General features: G+C 42.1%; 1 protein-coding gene across 1 annotated transcript; it reads right to left on the bottom strand.

Annotated features, from left to right (window-relative positions):
* Positions 1-111: 111 nt before the first annotated feature.
* prdm2b (PR domain containing 2, with ZNF domain b) lies at positions 112-13,416 on the bottom strand. Its single transcript, XM_053432883.1, has 7 exons — positions 13,301-13,416; positions 12,045-12,148; positions 10,964-11,116; positions 8,903-9,029; positions 6,723-6,827; positions 2,110-6,623; positions 112-1,760 (listed from the first exon to the last, which is right to left on the bottom strand). Exons 1-7 carry the CDS (start codon positions 13,413-13,415, stop codon positions 1,743-1,745), a joined length of 5,136 nt encoding a protein of 1,711 aa, XP_053288858.1. The 5' UTR covers position 13,416; the 3' UTR covers positions 112-1,742.
* Positions 13,417-20,496: the final 7,080 nt, after the last annotated feature.

The following is a 20,496-nucleotide window of genomic DNA, read 5'->3' as shown; positions in this document are numbered from 1 at the left end:
GTTAGAAGACCGTTTCCAGTCCACATTAAATGAATGAACATCCTATGTGTTAACACTGGGTATAGTTGGGAATCCTATGACCAACAGAAAATAATAAAAGCATAACACCAATTGAAAAACTTTTTTTTTTATTATGTCAATTACAGCAATGTCTTATTTGAGGTCATTTGGGATTTTAGTCTTTGTTCATCCTTAAATACATAATATTGATGCTGAAAGGCAAAAACATGAAGATTTCTCATGGAAAAATAAATTAGCTTCAAATCATATTGTTCAATTTACTTTGCCATAACATGCTACAAGTGTTTTTAAGCACTGCCTGTGTGTCTGTCTCTATGGTACAATGAATATGGTAAAGAGTGAACAAGTGGGGGAAAGCACAATGAAATGAAAATAAGATGCTTTTCATTAACGGGGACATTTTCATCATGTACAGTTTTAACATAATAAATCAAGACACTGAAAGAAAGATGACTTTATCCTCAGAATAAAATAAACTAAATCATTCAGCTACACAACTGTTGCATGGGTCTTGTAGGAAAATCAACACATGAAGCAACTTCTACTAAATCTACAGAATACTGCAGCAACTCTTCGACAGTTATCATCTCTCATTTTGGCAGATAAAAGTTGGTTCATGTGTCAGTTTCATTTATCAAATTGCTTAACGGAGATTCGAAAGGAAGGCTGCAAAAGTACTATTTGAGACCAGATGAACAATTCATTCACACCAATTTGGCGTAAATAACCAGTGTCTGCAAAGTGACCAGAATACATTCCACTATTCACCAATGAATAAAGCCAATCTTCACTTATTCAGCTGGAAATTTTGGCAGTTTTATTTTAAAGTGCTGTAAGAACACTGGGCCGGCTGAGTGACGTCTAAAATCAAGACGGGCAATATTTGAGATGACACATAATTCCCCGTTATTTTACGAGTTGAATTACCTGCTAATTTCAGATAAACAGGGAAAAAAAAGTGTAAAAAACATGAGACGTACTTGAGATTTCGACCGAAGGAATAGCTGTCGCATCCAACCATAACCATTCACAAACTTACCACACACATAAACAGTGTTCCTGAGGACCAATTGTTGCAGTAAACAACTGCCAATTTCATTTTTGTTTCCCAAACAAAAATTCACCAACAAGATATATTCTACAATATAATGACTACAGAAATTTAAATCAAACATACATACTTTGCAAATCATGTATAAACTGAAGTGGGTGCCCATTGTGAGAGACATGTAAATTGGCTTAATCTAGTTTATACTCTATTCAGCACATGCATTAAGAGAACATCCATAAATCTAAACAACCGAAGAGGGAAAACAAGAAACGAAAGAATAAACGGGTTTCCCGAACTAACTGATACATGATTGCCGTTTGCAATATATCAGCCTTCCCAAATAACGGAGCCCTAATGTTACTGTTTTGGGTCAAGTAATGACACATGTATATATTAACTCATTGTCATTTACAGTTTATTTTTCCTCTTTTTTTTGCAAGGCTGGCTAAAATCGAGGCTCAGTTGATTAGATGGAAGATAAAGAGAGTTCCCTCCTTAAATCCAGCAAAGGCAGTTGAGATAAGCAAACTTCACTTGTTCGTGAGTGAGTGAGTGAGTGAGCCCACCACGGGAGTCAACCTCAGTGCCATCAGTATCTTGGTAAATCCAGAGCTTTGCCTGAGAGGTGAGAACCATCATCCCAGGGCGAGCTCAACAATGTCCACATGGCTCACTTAGTCAGAACCTCCTGTAACACATGAAGATGGAAAGATGAGCAACACAACAGGAATAATTTGTTGATCAATCAACTCTCTGACTGAGAGAAAATGAATCAATCGTTTAAGTTGGACATTATTCAAATTGGACAGAGTTTAGGTTCCTATAATGCAGATGTTACATTTGTGACCATGTTTTCTACCCGTTCAAAATGTGCCTGTTGATGTTGAAAGAATCAGCCTGGTGTGGGTAATGACCAGTGAGGCTATTGTTTTGTAACAATGCCACTCATTGACAGATATATTTTGAAAAGGACAAATGAACAGTTACCAGAGCCAATAAAGAAGAGAAACAGACATAAACACAGGTTCTCATCTCACCTGAGTCTCTTTTGGCTCTTGAACCGGTGGCTCCGCAGTCTGAACCTCAGCAGGAGGAGCTGTGCTCTGTAAGCTCCTGGTGACTGGACCGCCAACTCTCTCCCGTGTTCGCAAGGAGAACCGCTCCTCCTTCTTAAGCTGTTGTTGTGATGGTGGTAGAGATTTGGCCTCTGCTAATTTCTTGGGTGCTGCCTCTTTACCCATACGCTGCATTCTCATGGCCGGCCGCTGTTGTGCAGTGTCATTGGGAGTGTCAGGGGCTGGGATGGGGGTGGGAGGTAGAGACTGGACTTGGCCCTTCTTAGCTTTTTTACTCGCAGAAACGGGGGTTGGGAAAGATGCAGGCCTCTTTAGTCTGCCCAGAGCAGCTGCAGTTTTCCCTTTGCTTGTCTGGGAGGGTTCAGGGTTCGCTACACTAGAGCTGCGAGCTCTGGTCTTTCCCAGCAGTTTACGCTCTGGCTCTGTATGCATTTCCAAGTCTAAGGCCTTTTTCCTAAGACTCATGCTTTTGTCTACCACTGACCCTGCCTCTCTTTTCACCTCTGCTAGACCTTTTTTGCCCTTTTTCACAACGGGCTTCATGGGACAGCTGACCGCCATATGTTTATGGAGACTTGCAGGATAGGTGAACTCCCGGCTGCAGTGGTGGCAGACGTTAGAGGGCTGCTCTTCTTCAGTTTTAACAGAAGCCTTCTTTGCAATGGTCGCAGCTTTGTTTTTCTGAGATATCGCCTTCTGGACAAGCTGGTTCCTCTTCTTACTGAGGGAACTCATTTTTGTTTTACCAGTTTCTTGATTAAAGTTTAGTCTCTTTGGCTGACCCATTCTACGGAAAGCACTCTGGGCTGCAGCGGCTGCTGTGGGCGACACAACTCCGTTCGGGCTCTTCACTATTTGCTTGAGGGGGATGGGGTTTTTCTTGGGAGTGTAGCGCTTCTTATCACTAGCGGTGGCACAAGCTAGTATGTGTTTGTGCAGTTCAGGCATGTTGTCGAAGCTGTTGCCACACTTGGTGCAGCGAATGGCAGTGCTGAAAGTCTGTGGGATGTTGTGGGTGGTGAAGTTGGTAGCCGAAGCCACAGAGCCAGCATGGGAGCGGCTGTGATAAGGAAATGGGGGTGGTTTATAACTTGGGTAGTGTTGATTAAGGCCAAGGCGCACGTCTGGGCCTTTAGGTTTCCCTCCCTCAGAAGCCATGATCTTGATTGTAGTGTATAGCTCCTCATTGGGGTCCTCTGCTCCATCGTCTGCATGATTACCATTAACATCAGGTTCATCTTTAACTAAATCTGATTCACTCTGTGCAACAGGTTCATTAATCATCTGTGGTGCAGGTGTTGAGGGACTGCTTTCCTCTTTGGCTCTGGATGGATCCGTGTAGTTCTGTGGCCTGAGTTTGCCGCTCTCTATGGTCGTATTCGAACACGTCTCATTCGGATGCTGATCCTTCTGGTGCTGCTGGAGGTTAGAGAGAAAGGCAAACTCTTTGGAACAAACAGAGCACACAAAGATCCTGCCCACTCCATGCAGTGCTGTCCGGTGAGCCAGCAGGGCGGGCCCGTCACCAAACAGCTGCACGCAGAATTCACACTTGAAGGGCCAGTCGGCAGCGTGAACTGTGATATGTCCACTGAGCTCTTTGATGGAGTTGAAAGGCTCCTCGCAGACATTACACACAAAAGTCTTGCAGTATGCTGAGTCGACTTCTATTGGCTCAGATGTTTTATCAGGTTTATCAGGAGCAGCAGGTTTGGATGAAGTGTCAACACCATCCTGAGGAGAATGTTTCGTAACTGACAAATTGTCAGTGCAGTGTTGAGGTTCCTCTTTTATCTTTATCTGGAGGAGGGATTGTGGAACAAGCGATGGGGATTGATCATGTGATGTATGAGAAGGAGATGGTGATGGAGATGAGGATTCTGGTTGAGGTGAGACAGTGACAAAGTCAGTTTTGAAAGTTTTCTCTGTTACAGAGTCAAGTTCTTGCTTCAACTTGCCATTTAGCAGAGTGTCGCTAGTCACAGAAACATCTTCTGTAGCGGGGAGATCTACCGACGTAGACTCAAGAGGACTCGGTTTTGAACGGTTAAGGGGATCTATAATTGGAAGTTCCAGGGTGTCCAGGGGCTCCGGGACATCGTCCTCTTCCTCATATTCGTCTTCTTCATCTGACAAAATCTTCTCTGAATCTGACAGGGACATGTGTTCAACTGATCTCGGAGACATTTTTGGCGAGAGGACAGGAAGAGGTCTGAGAGCAGATGAGTCTGTAAGCTGAGAGAGAGGAGAACTAGGCATAGCTGGAGGAGACGGTATGGTAGGTAGTACAGGGGGAGGCGGTGTTGGGGATGTCACGCTAGAAGAACTTGGGGAGGATGGGTTCAATGTGACAGGGGTCAAAGAGGGAGGGGATGGGTTGGCAGACTCTGATTCAACATTTGGAGACCGAGAATGGAAACAACTCAGGTTTGCTAAGGCCGAGGGGCCCTCCTCTCCTGGCAAACTCAGACCTACATACTCATTCATCAGCACCTTTTCAAGCATGCTGGTGTTAGGCTTTCTCTTTTTTGTTAAAGGCTGTGGCGCTGGGCTTCCCTTTGCTTCAGGCTCAGCTGAGCTCTTACGATTCAAGCTCAAATCAAGAGCTGAATCTCCCATCACCTTGTTCAAGCTCTCACTTTTCCGACTGACAGAGTTGGACAGATCCAAGGGCTGTTGATTACAGGAGTTTCCTCCGCTACCAGCAGATGTTTGGTTGTGCGCATTATTTTCAGAGGGGCTCAGGGTGTCCCCATCATCTTTGTCCAGTAGGCTCCCAGGAAGTGACACACTGTGGCGTTCCAGCTTTGGCACCTTCAGGGTGTATGAGCTTGCCACCTCGGATTTACAGCTCTCTGTTTTACACACAGGACTAAGCTGTGGAGACGAAGGGGGAGACGCTGTTCTCCTTTTAAACCTGCCTGAAGCCCCTGGCAGGGGCGTGACTGACAGTGGGGAGGCCAATCGATGGCTTTCTGTTATAAGGGCAATGGTGGATTTCTGAACATCTTGCGTCTGAAGGAGCTGTTTGAGCTTCGGTGACAGATAAACTGTTTTCTCTCTCAGAAATGCTGATGAATCTGTGGCCTGTTGAAACAGTCCTCCCATTAGCAAGTTAGAAGAGGAAGACGTAGAGGATGATGAGGATGATGAACAGGCTGTGAAAGGTGTTGATTCTGTCTCCACTTTGAGGCTGGGAATAAATGGAGGTGTAGATGTTCTCCTCTTCCCTGCTGACTGGCCGACTTGCTTTGCAGCCCCCATTCTCCCCTCCATCTTTAGCGCCTGTCCGATCTGATTGGGGCTGATTATAACCGTGTCCAGACCAAACAGAGCTGCAGACCTGGAGTCCACTTCTATAACCTCACAGGTGCTCACTGAACTGCTGGACACAATCTTGCCGTCAATGTAGAAGCTCAAGTTCTCCGAGATATTTTTGGATATATCAATTGCGTAATCATCCCTGTCTACCTCGTCTTCTGTGTCTGCACTGGGCACATAGACAGTTGGAGGGCTGGTGCTGTGGGACTCGTTTGGCTGCGGCTGCACTGATGCTTCCTGCAGCAGCATTCCTTTCCTGCGAACACCCTTCGGTAACAAGTGACGTTCGTGTATTCTGCGTTGGTGTCGCCGCATGTTGGTGTGTGTGCCAAATGCTTTACTGCAATACTTGCAGGGATGGAGCTCCTTTGACTCTCCGCGGTCATCCAGTAAAAAGGGACGGTCACCATGGGGCCCAAACTCTTTTCTCTGCAACTCAGAGGTGTGCAGAGGCCCTCCAGTTAACTGAGACCCTATGGCTAGGTACTGACTAGTTAGGCTGGCGCAGTCGGGACTTGAGCCATCAGTCTGCACCACAGGACTGAGGAGAGTTGCAGTTCCAGCCAGAGAGCCAGGTCTTTTCTTGGGTCCACTCTCGTGCCTTCTCTCATGCCGGCGCCGACCCACCTGTGAGCCAAAGGATTTACTGCAGTATCTGCACTTAAACAGTTGTGTCTGCTGGTTTGTGATAGCATGAATGTGTATGTGACGCTCCAGACCCTGTCTGGTGGAGAAGTGACGTTCACAGTGCTGACAGGGATATGACTCTCCATGTAGATCTATTTCAAGATCACCATCGGGGTCGAAGTCAAGATCAGGGTCGACCTCTGGTTCTTGCCCTCTAATTGAGGAAGACTCTGACTTTAGCTCTGAACTATTGTTGCTTTCTTTACCAGAAGTCAGTGACATGCTAGAGTGCTTATTTTGCATTGAACCAGCTGCAGCTAAATGCTGATCTGTTTGCTGTTGTACCATCAAATCATCAGCATCCTCTTCCTCCTCATCTTCTTCCTCCTCCTCTATCTCCTCCCCATTTCCCTTGTCCATTAATCCTGCTGACATATCCTGCACATCTTTACAGTCAGTGCTCGCCATGGGATGGGTTTCCTGCGAGGTTCCCAAGGCCAATGGCCTCTCATCCTCCTCCTTCTGACCTGTAAAAAAAATATATTGAATAGAAAATTACTTACTAGAAAGTGTCCTTAGAAATAAGTCGATTTACACTGATTATCAAAGAGGAAAAGTCAACTTACTTTCCTCCCCATCCCACATCTCCTTGACAGTAGGTTCGGTTCTACTTGTTTTCTTGAATCCACCCAAACCAGCCGGCCTGGCTCCCTCCAGCAGCTTCCTTCGTGCTGTAAGTGCAAACAAACATCAAATATCACTTTGAATCAAGCTTAATGAAAACTAAAAATACCAATACAGGAAACTGACATAAGAATGTGATATAATTTCTCTGAATATATCGAGTATCAGGATAGTCCAACGCACCCACACATTGTGGAGGCAATCATGGGCTTCTATGGATCAGTGCTTTAAATAAGACTATTGATAAGCTCCCAGGTGATGCTAACACGACAGCAGCTTCCCTGGGTGAGTCCTCATAATAGGAGTGTGTCAACAAGGTCACCTGACCTAGCCCACAAAGCCTAATTCATACCAGAGAAACAAATGCTCCATTTCAGTCATCTGACCGGCATGGTAAGAGGCATTCATCTAGAGCAGCAACACATACATACTACCAATACATTTTCACAATCTAACACTAAGAGCATTTCATAGTCCTAGCATTTCCCATATTACTCGTTAATATATCCTGCTCTCACAGAGCCAACACCTTCACAAACTCTCACTCCAGATGGGTTGGTAACACATGCAGGATGTTTGATATTGAAATGAAGCAACAGGACAGGCAGGCCAACTTCATCAAGGTTGACTTTTGCAATGCAGTAATTACGCGTCAGCCAGGAGCAACAACTACTACTGCAGCGGAGACAGAGAGGGAAGATGTCCTAGAAGCTTTGTGTCTGTTGGGTTAGACGGAATATTACACCGAAATAATACAAAACACATTTATCAACGCGCCTCTGAAATATAAAGTACATAAACCCCTCAGGATCTCAAATGTTGTTTTCCACCTCATCTCAGGCATTTCAAGGACAACAATGCCTCTATATGTCGCCTTTAGTTATACATTGATTTAATTATACGTTGATACAAAGTCTCTAAATGCCATTTGCACGCATCTGATAACATAGCAAGTGCACAGGGTTATTCTACCCTCTGTAGCATAATGCTATATATACACATTCAAGCAGGATTGCTTTACCGCCCGCTACACAAAGTCTGTTATTCCTTGTGTCAAAAACAAGTCAATATCTATAGTGCATATGAATATATGAGAATAAACTACACAATCTAATACTTCTTAAGGAAACATTATGTCCAAATGTCCTGCTAACACATGTCAATGACTTCCAGCAGCTGGGTTGATGGTTTCTTGCTAGAAGAAAATAATCACATCACTTTAACAGCAGCATGTTGGATATTATTGGATTAATCCTCTTGTTTTAGTTTGAATGACGTTTCAGTGTCGAAAATAGTTTGATGTTATAACTAAATGCAAATGCTACATAACAAAGCTACAACACCATAGAGGACCCGTTTAAATGTTCAGCACCGTGCTAACGGTGGTTATACACCCACTCTTATTATTAATAGTAATTATAAGTCATATTTGACTTGTCAAATGCCCCTGTGTACTGAGATGTCCGTGTCTTCAGACCTAGCCGTGTAGCATCATGCTAACATGCAGGCTTGAGAAGTCGATGAACTGGTTATTGTGCAGCCCTGTCGATGTCACCGTCCCGTTTAAAAACACTCCACATGCGATATTACACCTTAACTACGTGTTGTTGACCAGTAACCCGCGAACTAACCAACTAGCCCCGCTGCTGGGTGAGGCAGCCAGCTAGTTAGCTCCCCTGCTAGGCCCAGCATCAAGTAGACAGGCTCGCCGATGGATGGCTTTCATGCTTTGGGAACTCAAGGGAAGGTCACATCCTCGACACCGCCAGGAGCCCGAGGAGACGCAGAAGCAGGTAAAAAGTTTCTCACGGCCTCGGCTGAAGCTCTACCGGGGCCGTCAGCGAGCAAAGAACCGGCTCTGTGCTCGTTATTCGTGGCTAAATCCACAGTTTCGGGTCGGGTATGAGTGGAGAGAAGCCCCGCACACACACACACATTCACAGCAGTCGTTAACGTTAGCTTCCCCCCCGGTAGCCTTCATTCGTAGCTAGCTGCTCACAACTTCGACTGGGAGGAAGAACGCCTCCCAGTCGCCTCTCCGCTCGGCCCGAGCCGCGCGACACACAAAGAACACGAGCAGGGAAAGAACCGACATGACGGCGGGTAAAGGGTGAGGCCTCACCTCGCTTCGCCCGGGCTGAGTTTTTCCTGCTCCGGGTGCTGGCTCTTTCTTCCTCCAGTGCAGCTGTTATCTCGGGGTTGTCTTCCACAGTGAACCACACCAGCAGCTCCTCTCCAGGCCGGATAGGCTGCAACAATGAGAGATGAGCTCGGCCGCCAATCAGAGCCCGGCTTGCTGGGAGGCAGCTGTGGGGATATGTGGGCCACGGTGCATCTACACGGAGTCTTGAGGGGGTTGCACGGAATTTGACAGTGTCTGTTTTGTCACGTCCCGGAGACCGGCAACGCTCACACAGCTTCATGCAACACACACAGTTTGTGATGTGGCTGTAAAACAACCTTCAGTGATTCCTCCCTTCATGAAGAGTGCACTTTTGTTTAACAGAGGTCACTCTTTATTCTCCTTTATTTGTGTGCTGTACATTTTGTCTTTTCTTATATTTTTCTCATATTTTATGGTTCAAAGAATATCCATCTAAAAATCGATCTCTCAAGATGCTATAATAATTATTTATTTTTTTCTAAAGAACACAACAAAGTTCAAAAAGTCCTTCAAAAAACAAAACAGACATAAATAAAAAACAACCATTAAAGAATAAAAACACTAAGCGTAACCTAACTAGAATTAGGAGGAAATTTGTACGATAAAAGTAAGTTTTAAGGTTTGATTCAAAAAGAAAGCTACTGATTCAGCCACAGTATTATATAACACTATTTAACTCATTAATATTAAATGTGATGGAAAATAAAGCCGGTATTCACCTCTAAAATAACAAATACTTTATAGATACAAAAGTACATTATAAGCCTAACAGAGGTTTTGTAGTATTGTTGTATTTACTGATGATAGGAGATGGTCTCGCTCGGTGAAAGCAAGTCACTTTGTTTACATAAGATTTAAACCGTTTTTAGCCGTCCAGTCTTCATTGGGTTGGAGTGTTGTGTTAGGGTACTTCCACCCAAGAGGTTGTTTTTTGCTCTATTGATTTGTTTTTTGGGTGTTTGTGAGCTAGATTACGCAAAAACTCAAGAATGAAAACTTGGAGGAAGGATGGGTCACGGACCACGAGAGAACCGGTTACATGTTGACGTCAAACCTGACAAAGAAGCAAATCTAGGTTAACAAAAAAAAAATTGGGACATTTTCTGACTTGGTGAAGCTCCACACTCTACTCAGACTATTCTAGTACAAATTTGTATTCATTTATATGCTATTTTGGTAAAATCTAAATATTATAAAATCATTTCAAATATAATGCAGCTCAGTACAACACCACAAACTGGGAGTTCAGTAATAAGCATTTAGTTCACTTAGTCAGTGAGGTAGTCTGATACTGCTTTTTAGGTGCAGTTATAAATGTACTCTAAAAGTTGCTTCTTTGTGAATATATTTTAAGTACAACTGTATAATCTACTATGTGAATTTCTTCATTCACTGTTAATGACATTAATTTATTATTTTTCAAATACATTTTTTATGATGATACATTATATTTTTTAACTGAGTGATACTGCACACTGTATATTAGTATTTTCTGCGGAAGCTGGTCAAAGTAGAGCTAGTTTTAGCTACTTTGTACAGCATTAGGTTTTTCATAAGATCATAAGATCGAAACCCTAAAATACAAAGTAGTGACTGTAAAGTGCTTTGAGAAAACAATGTAAGGTTTAGTGTGATATCTAATGAGTAGCTTTTAGTATACAAGTTCTGTGTATCATCTATAACACATAACAATAAGTGACAAAGAAATGTACTCAAGTAAATTAAAAGTACAGTGTGTTGTAATATTATTTACTATCCTCATGTGTTAGAGAATTCGTTTCAGATTGATGTAGCAAATATATGAATACAAATGTGTGTTTTTACATTCCAGTATGACCAGTCTCCACAAATACTTTCACTACTAGAAATACTGATATATGATCTTAATAATTGTGAATCTCAGACTGATCCTGCATCCAAACCATAAGATCCTTCATTTCATACACTAATTCAAATCATATGTCCGTTTACCACTGGCTGCAGGACCCATTAAGCTTCATAGATGTGTCTTTAACTTACCCTTAAAACCTTGTAGTAAATTGCTCTGTTGATCTCCAGAGGAAAAAGATTCTGCTCGTCACTGGAGCAGGCCCAGTTCACGTATCGCAGCCAGTTCCCCGTCATGGGGTCTGTGGCGTCAACACACATCCAGCCCCGCGCTGGGAAATAAACCTACAGGTAAAAGATGCAAAGATGATATCTTTTGTTGAAATAACTTATGGGGTATTGAGAAATATTTTATGTCTTTTTTATTTGTCAAATTATTTTGGCTCAGTATTTTTTCAGCTTTTTTCCCGTAACATAAGTGTATAAGTGAATAATTTAAAGATTCTCCAAGAAAGAGGGTTAAATGTTGAAGTGGAAGCTGTAACATTTGTCAGTGAAACAATAACGACACCTGTTGCGTCAGGATGATTGTGTTAACTTGTCAACAGTCGACTTCATAGCTACAGTATACGCACTCCTCTGAGCTGTAGCTGGATGGACAATGTAGTTGGGCTTGTTTAACACTATGTGGTTACTAACAATAGGTGGCGGGGAGTGTTTTAGCGAGAGAAGCCAACAGAGCAGCAGCCTGGGACACGAGCTGTTTTCAGACGTGACAAGTTGCGTTTCATACATGAACAACACAGCGGGAGATTCTCCGCTCAGACGTGTCTGCAACAACAAAGACATCTCTAGAGAATTCTGCTGGGGAGGGGGGGGGGGGGGAGCGGTAGGCAGAGGCAGGATGTAATAGATTAATTCAGCTGGAGGATTTGCATGTTTTTGTTTACATCACATCGACACTGCAACACCAATAGCTTCTTCATCATTGTTTTCTATGTGTGTTGCTCCACTTTTTCATCCAGTGATATCTGAATTCTTTTTTTTCTTTCTGAATCCCCCCCCCCACACACACACACACTCGGCTGTGGTCCTCACATCGGCTCTCTGGACTTTCTGAGGACTTTGTACCAAGGGGCCAGCTGGAGAAAGTCCACAGAAACTCTGGAGACTCTCAATCTTTTATTTGTAAACTCACACTCACACTCACACTCCAGAGAAACTACGGAGGATCTCTGGAGTTCAGTGCATGTCCGAAAGCAGCTGTACATACCTCCCACATGTAAACATTACTGGTCACCTGGGACCTTTTCTTCTTCTCTCCGACAAATGGACCAAACCTCTTGCCTTTAGGAATGACCCGAGTGGCCCAGACACCTGAAAAGTCAGAATCAGGACATCTCATACCATGTGTTCAAATTTGTAGAGCAATAAAAAATAATTAGTTATCAGTCCATATTAACCTTAACCTGCCAGTATACGCTACCAGACCTGCTCGTTAGATGGCTATAGACCCCCCCCCACCCAAGACATACAGTCCAAAACTTACAACCTCTTCATGATGTATATTGAGCAATTGTGTGAACCAGTTGTTCTCTGTCTGCTTGAACCATTTCTGCCACTCTTCATGTGAATAACTGGGCTCAATACTCCACTGTCGTCCAGTGAGACGCTCATATTTAAACATAATCACCTCGACCCCCCCCCCCCTTCTCTATGATGACCCACTTTGCGATCATCCTTCAGTGTGGCTGATCCGACGACACGATTAAATTGATTCTGTTTAAGAACGAACAAACTGCAAAGACGTGAATCTGACAGATTTTCTTACTTCTGCCAAGAGGGTTATGTTGTCGTCTGCATTTGTTTGTTTGTTGGTCTGTTGTTTCGCAGGATCAGGCAATCAGCGCGGATTACCATGAGACTTGGTAAAAGGATACCTCAGGGGTCAGAGAAGGACCCAATACATTTTGGTGCAGATCCAGATTAGGGGAGTACAGGAGGTTTTCAAACATTTTCCTTGATTTCCCAGGAAATTATTCATTTTGATGCTGGTCAGAATTAAATGTTGCACTTATATTTTCCCTGGTCTAGAAACAAACATGCTGTATAGCAGCCTTAAACAAAACACACTGGTAACTGCGAAAAAGGTGCTTTGAATATAAGAATGCGTGTGCAAAACAGACAGCGGATTATGTTTGACAGCAGCATCATTATAGTAGTTAATTTATTACCTCCACTAAAAGGTCATGTTTTCATTGCGGTCTGTTTGTTTGTCAGCAGGATTACTGAAAAACTACTGAACCAGCTTCCATGATATGCCATGGAGGGTTGACAACTTTCATTGACGTGGTTATATGGGGCGTAGACCTTGGCGGAGTGTTTGTTTGTATACTCCACTTTCTTAAAATTGTATTCTTTACTTGGCCCGCTATTTTATATTCTACATTTTAATTCCTAAGTTTGCATACACGTAAATCAAGTGAATTGTGCGGCTGTTGAAAGTTTCACATTTATTTATTTACTCACCGATGCGGCTTTGATTTGTAGCAGAAGGTCTGAGACTCAAACAGTCGGGCAAACCTTTCCACACGTGAGCTGGAATTTCATCCAGAGTTTCCACCGTGCCTCCAGTTATAGCCATGACCTGCAACCAAAGATTCCATTCGTCCCCAATAAGTCTCCAAACAATGATAAAGTTGAATCTATTATTATCATCATCATCATCAATGGCATGTTATACAAACTAAATATCTTTCAATTTATTTTCAGTTTCAAAGATGGAGATTTCCCATGTTCAGGTGAGTTTCATCAAGATAAATAGATTAGAAAGCAGCAGCACACGTGGATGAATGTTCTCAAACTTAGAGAATCATAAAGAGATGAACTGCATCTCAGAGTGTTCTTTAAATTATTGAGTTTCTTTTTGCATGACACTAAAAAAGGCCTACCACTCAAAATGTACTATAGATTATTTCTGTAGTTGCCATGACTTGCCTCAGTTCCTGAAAGAAGACTGCTGTTCCTCTTCCTCATCACGGATGTAACACTGTGACATGCAAATTCAACCACATGTAAAGAACACGTTGAATATATTTACTAAAACTGGACCAGCTCATTGGTTGATATGAGCCTTTCACAGACATAGCAGTGTTGGTAGTAATGTTTGCCCATATGAAAACAAACAGACTAAACAAATTGAAAAAGATGTGCATTTATGTTATATTATAACATTGCATTTCTAAATTCATATATATTTGGTTGTATTAGTTTTGTCTGTAGTTGTTTTATATACAGTTTATGGCTGAACTGTTAAATATCGAGCTTCAATTACAGTTCTTTGTCGTCATAGGAATCATGGTCAATTCAAAAAGAAGTCTCCCCCCCAATCAGTTGGGCTGCAACATTTAACTCTCTCTTGTCAGAGCTATGATAAGAACCAGTTTAAAACCACTTTAATGAAGTATAGACTCTAAACTTATAGATTTTTTGGCTCATGGAATTAAAAATGCTCATTACAACTCCCCTAAGCTCAAAGGTTCGACCTACAAACCCAAAGATGATCATTGAGCAGAGAGAGAATAACTGCCAATCCTCACATGTGAGAAGCTGGATATGGATAATCAGAGACGTTTGATCCAATCGCTGCTTTCTTCCATTTACAGAAATCTTGAGAGTTAAACATGTTTCCATCGCAGACATTTGTGTTTCAGTAAGTTTGCTGCAGCTGCCAGAGAAGCCAGATGTAAGTGGCACAATGAGCTGTTGACCTATGAGGTAATAACCCCCCCCCCCCCCCACACACACACACACACACAAACACACGCGCACACGATTCATTCAAATGAACCCTTCATGATAATGTGACCTGACAGACTTAATGATGCTCCTATGATCTCTAAGGCAGATCAGACAAATGTGTCGATTTGTGCAGATGAAGCTTATCCCCTCACCTCCAGGGAAGAACAGGTAAAAGGCATTTACTTATTCTCGTCAGGATGAATGGATCAGTTTTTTCCTGAGCTGGAAGTGTGATCAGACATTTTCTAAATCCCCCCCCAGCTGAAGTTCAAGCACCAAACGCAGCCGGATGTTGCATGAAGCGGATTTAAAGCCACTGTGACTCTGTCCTTGAAAGAAAAGTTGACCATGAGAGACAGAGCAGGCGGATCTGTGTGAAACCGAACCGGTGCAGCAGCGACAGGATGCACTTTATTGTTCCCCTTGTTCTACAAACCCTGCTCTCTCTCTCTCCCTCACTCTCCCTCTCCAAGCTGGAGTCAAGGTGCACGGACGCTTTTCTCTCTCTCCTCCCTCATCTTTGTCTGTCTGTTTGGTTCCACGCGCACTTACCTGCTGTATGTGACCGGGGACCTGAGCTTTTTTTGTGCTCTAGCAGCTTTTCAATCTGCTGAAAATGGCGGATGGAGGCTCGGGAGGAACCCGGGTGGTGGTGCTGCTGGTGCTGCTGGTGTGGCTGAGAGAGGCAGCCTGTCAGAGCCGAGCGCGCACATGCAGCGATGGGCCGGTCATCATGTTGGAGTCAGGAGGGTTTTAAAGAGGAGTGTGTCTGTGTGCGTGTGCGTGCAGCCCCACTTGAAACCAGGTCAATTAACCAGCAGCCTTATTTATCTGTGAGGGCGATGAGACCTGCAGGCTGCTGCTGTCTCTGCATCCAGGAAATAACTTTATTTATATAACACATTTTATTTTTAATGATTTGTCCATGCAGGTGACTATTGTAATTTGGTTGTGGTGTATCTTCTGTTCCAGGATCAGTCCTCAGCACACTTATTATTAGACCCACAGCAGCTGATAGGCCTACAGTGGAAACTCATGATCTAAAGTGAGTAATTTATGTTTTAACTGAAACAATGTTGCCTGAAGATATGGTGTGATTGTAATTTAATGACTTTTGTTTGAATTACAGATCTGTTTTCACCAATAAACCCAATTTGAATTGTGTGTGAGTGGTGAGGCCAACACATAATTCTCATGTTCTCATGAGGACAGTCAGTCACTATATAAGGTCTCAGAGTTAGTTCTTTTCAAATACTGTAGCCTAACTATCCCTTTCAAAATAAAAGTTAAAGATACATGAATAGATGACAACTTATCAATCGTCATTTATTGGTTATTTTTGTTTGTTTGTTATTATTATTAACATTATTATTATTAATAGTAGTAGTAGTGCTTAGTATGTGCTTTTACTCTCCACAATCTAATGAGGCATCAGAGCTGAGTAAAAGTAGATTATTTTCTTTATAGGTATCATATAAGCAAGCCTCTCAAGAAGTTGGTGATATTGATAAAATCCTTTACCACATCAAAATAAACACTATAATGCAAAATAAATATGTACCATGATATCACACATTTTATGGAAAATGTGGTAAACGGTCAGGGGGTGCAAAATCAAGTGCATATTTTGGTTGCAGTTAAAACCCTTTATCATAAAGGTTTAATAATTAACTAATAGGTTCACATTCATGATAAAGCCGCCATCAATGCGATGAATATTAAAATGAAACTACGACTTAAAAACAGTCCTGTAAATTATGAACACTAGGCTCAGATGCTAAAAGGATCAAACAATAGTCCGTTCTCAGCCACGCTGTTCATCTGTCTGCAGCCACTAGAGGTCGCTGTGCTACAACAAACACGTTGTGTTATGGTCAGGTGACCAGTGAACTGTGGTGGATCAGGACTCATACACACAAAGTTATCATCCAGGTTATTTAAATGTATGCCACGTGTGTATTACCATCAGAATAACACAACGTCAGATAACTAAGTGTTGACTGTTCACATGGGAAGAAGCCCCCCACTACAAAGTGTGTATCTATTTCAGTTCTACATGAAACCACAGAGGAATAAAAGAGGAGAGTTTAAAAGAGGTGAAGGTAATAATTATGAGATTATCTGTGTCACCGCACCTTCGGGCGTGTCATCATGCAACAGGATGCAAAGTCATTACTTTGTGGCATTTAATTAATTCAAATTAATTCCCATCAGTCGAGGTTTCTATGTTAGCTGCAGCTGCTGTTCGGAGTTTCCTGTTTGTTTTCAGTCAGGAACCTAAATCTCTGAGATGGTGTTACACAGGAGGAATCACACTCCATGGATCATTCATGCACTCGCCGCTCTTGCCTCGCTGAACTCTGGGTTTTAAGCGTCCCACGATCAGGTGTGTTGATCCCTGTCAGCCCTTTTCACAAGGTCCCACCTCCCACGTCAAACTCCTCCACCCCCTGACCCCTCCACATCCATCAGGTCGACAGCTGCCACAGGCCCCTCTGCTTTTTTTAGAAATGACAGTTGTGACTCCTCTTCGTCCATGAGAGGATGTCCATCAACCTTCAGTGTTTTTATGCCCATGAAATAATAACAACCGGAATATTCACATCTGACGGAAGAGGAGTGGAAACACCTTCACCTGGTCAACACTGTGAGAGGATGCCGTTCATTATGAAGAGTTAATGTGAATATGATATAGGAAATCCTGTATTCATCACATACTTTCAATAAAAAACATTTAAACAAACAATGTGTGTTTTACAAACATCAACAATCTGAATGGCCACGTGTCTTTTATAAGATTATGGACCATAAAAAGACCTTTGTAAAAACCATAGACTTGCCCCCTGGTGGCTGGCTGCAGTATAGGTCATAAACCCTGCCTCCTCCAGGTTAGTGGCTTGGAAATGGATCATTAAAAAAATGGTTTCTGTCTTTTGAGCTCATTCTCATCACCCAGATTTTTGTTTAACTGTTCTTGTTTTCTGGTAAGTTTGATTTTAATTAGTTATTTATGCTACAAAAACAGAGTGAGACGTTATTGTTGAAAGCAGAGAATGACTTGCGATTGGTCGAGTGCATGTATCGGTGCCCCCCCCCCCCCCCCCCCCATACAGTCGCTCCATCCCCAGATCGGTACAGAGCAAGCTCCGGATGCACAAAATGCCGACGCTCATATCCAGGATATTTTGGCTTCATTTCTGGATAGTCCGAGAAGGTGAAGACATTTTTTATATTAAAGCATATTTACTTAGTATTCAATACAAATATATACTTCTGTTAGAGAGCAGCAGTTACAGGATATCTAAAAGCAAAAACTTATGTTGTTATCTCACCAAAGTCACATAACGATTGGCAGATAGTAGTTTTTGTGTGAGTATCATGCAAACTATGCAGGAAATGAAACCTTCAAAATCATCTTGTGGTCTGTCCGTCTCATGCTGGGTGACAGAACAGAAAACCGTCTAACGGCTGTGAGCCTTTGAATGCTTGTGTTGGACTCTGTGATCAGGATTTGATCACGATGCACTGACATGTGGATCCTAGGTTCCCTGTTGAGATATTGACCATGTTGATGAAGATAAATGTAAATGTAAAACCAAACAATTTTTTTTTTTTTTTTAGAACAACAGCACAAGGATGTTTTGTTGTGGAATGCCGACTGTAAACATAACTTTTGTCGAAAGAAAACTCGACAGTCTAACTGTAATCGACCCAGATATGTACACAGTGCGAAGTTAAAGGTACATCTGTCAAAACTATGAAAACAAATAATGGATGCATCTGGGATCATTATTACGTAGACAAATATTTGTACTTTTGATAGTTTAAGTACATTTTCCAGAAATCTTTGTATTTCTACCTACTGCTTCTGCAACAAAACACAAAAACAGTACACAATATTTCAGAGGTGAAACGTTAAAAAGGAACACTTTTTAAATGCCGCGGGACAAAAACAAATCATCATCTCAATACCAACCTCCCTGATATTAATCCTGGAGTTAAACCAATCAGATTTGATGACGCGTCTTCACCGCAGCTCCCAGTCGTCGGAACACATCCTTTAGTGATAGAAGACATTCGAGTGAAGAATGCTGCTCCGAGCCACTGCCCCAGTGAGAAACTCGAACTGTCGTTAGTCAAGTCAACACTCGTAATCGTCAGCTCTTCTCACTGGGAGCTCTTACGCAGCCGCCGACATGTAATAACACTGCATGTGCCCCAGGAATTAATTAGGCCTTTTTTCCCACATAACTTTTCTTGTGTGGAATGTCTTTTTGATTAATGATGATTATGGCCTAGAAAGTTTGAATATAACTACAAAGAAAACGTCAGCTTTTCAGGTCAGTAGACCCGTGATGGAAGACCATGTATAAAATGTACAGCAGGGGAAAGAATCATCGTTATGGCCAAATGTAAAGTAGGACACTGTGGATGTTATTGAAACACATCAGTGTTCGATTCTTAGCCAGAGGTTCATCTTGTGTCAGTGTGATTGTGCATCGTCTCTGTGCATGATCCCTGGCACGTTCAACTCAGGCGTCAGTTTAAAGTCTCTGCTGCAGGAACTGTAACTTCCACAAATTGTTTCAGAATCCCCTCAGTGGTGTTGAACTTGTTCCTGGATTGAGTCTCAGTGGGAACAACCAGGCGTCCCCGACGTCCTGATTCCTCAGACCTGGATCTGCTCCGTTTCTTTTACAGTAACTGAAGAAAAAAAATGCTGAATCTTGGAGTCCAGCCAAAACTCAAAGTAACCAGCTCCATCTCAAAAGAGCTATGAGGGAAAATGGCTGAGCATTTTGATCAAGAACAAGAACAGGTTTTCATCATTTATAGTGAGAATCAACACATTGAATGATTTCTTCTAAGTTTAAAGACTGATTCTAGCTCCTGAGGGAAGGTTGTGGTTTTAAACTCTTTATAAACAGCGAATGACACAATTAACAACAAATGTTACATTTTAACCCTTCAAATGTGATGTGTTATATCTCCTGTGTTTGCACAATGTATGAGAATTTTATTGGTATATACATTGACCTTTAGTCATATTGCTACTAATGAAAATTATATTACAATAAATAATGATATTGCTTTATCTCCTGTCCCTATCTTTATCATTATTTTTCTTATGGGTCATATAAAGCTTTTTTTTTTCTTTTTATTTATTGCCTTTATTATATTTCATGTTGTTTAGGGAACCTCTTGAAAATGAGATGGTACTTTACAACATGTTATATTTATTGTTTTTTACAAATTTAATTTTCCTTTCTTGTCATGTGAAGCACAACTTTTATTTATTTAAATTTGTACTCACTTTTTAATGTATAGAGTGGCTATAAGGCTGAAGTCTTTCTATTGTATTGAACTGTACTGAGTGGGCCAGTGGTTCAGAACTGCTTCTGCACAATAAGAAGATTCTGGGATTTGAACCTGCGGGCCGACTGCGGCTGTTTGTAGTTTGGATGTTCTCCCATATTTGGCTACTGTTACTTGATGACTCTGTGGGTGTGGATGTGAGAATAACTGGCAAACCTGATACTGGCTCCCGCCTCCCACAGCCTTCCAAAAAATAAGCGGTGTGGCTAATGAATGACATTTAATTCAAAATACATTCCTCAAATTCTCAAAAAGTTGTGAAAAGTCTTCTCTTGACGAAAATGCTCCAATGTCAAGTCTGAACGAACAAATTATTTTACTTTGGCTGTGGAGTTTGAAAGATGTTGGTGCTAAAAAAAGCATGGAGGACCAAATCAAAAACCCTGATATGAGCTGTTCATCAAATGTCAAAGTCCAGTGGATCTGGACTTTGACATTTGATGTGTCAAGTTTTCTCTTTTGAGTCTTGTTAAGAAAAATGGCTGCGTCTGCCGGTTCTGTTGTCGAGAAAAGTTCTCAGGTGAAAGAAGCTCAAGCAGCACATTATT

This window comes from Pleuronectes platessa, chromosome 2 (genome assembly GCF_947347685.1).
Source record: "Pleuronectes platessa chromosome 2, fPlePla1.1, whole genome shotgun sequence".
In the NCBI taxonomy this organism is placed as follows: domain Eukaryota; kingdom Metazoa; phylum Chordata; class Actinopteri; order Pleuronectiformes; family Pleuronectidae; genus Pleuronectes; species Pleuronectes platessa.
Note: the sequence above shows the minus strand (reverse complement) of the source record. Positions and strands in the feature narration are given on the sequence as shown.

Bases quoted from the DNA above. Each gene is read 5' to 3' on its own strand.
- prdm2b (XM_053432883.1), bottom strand. From the start codon at position 13,415: ATGGCTATAACTGGAGGCACGGTGGAAACTCTGGATGAAATTCCAGCT. The intron at 9,030-10,963 runs GTAAGTTAAAGA...TCATTGTTGCAG, and splicing joins TTTACTACAAGGTTTTAAGG to CCTATCCGGCCTGGAGAGGA. The intron at 6,828-8,902 runs GTGAGGCCTCAC...TTGCACTTACAG, and splicing joins CTCAGCCCGGGCGAAGCGAG to CACGAAGGAAGCTGCTGGAG.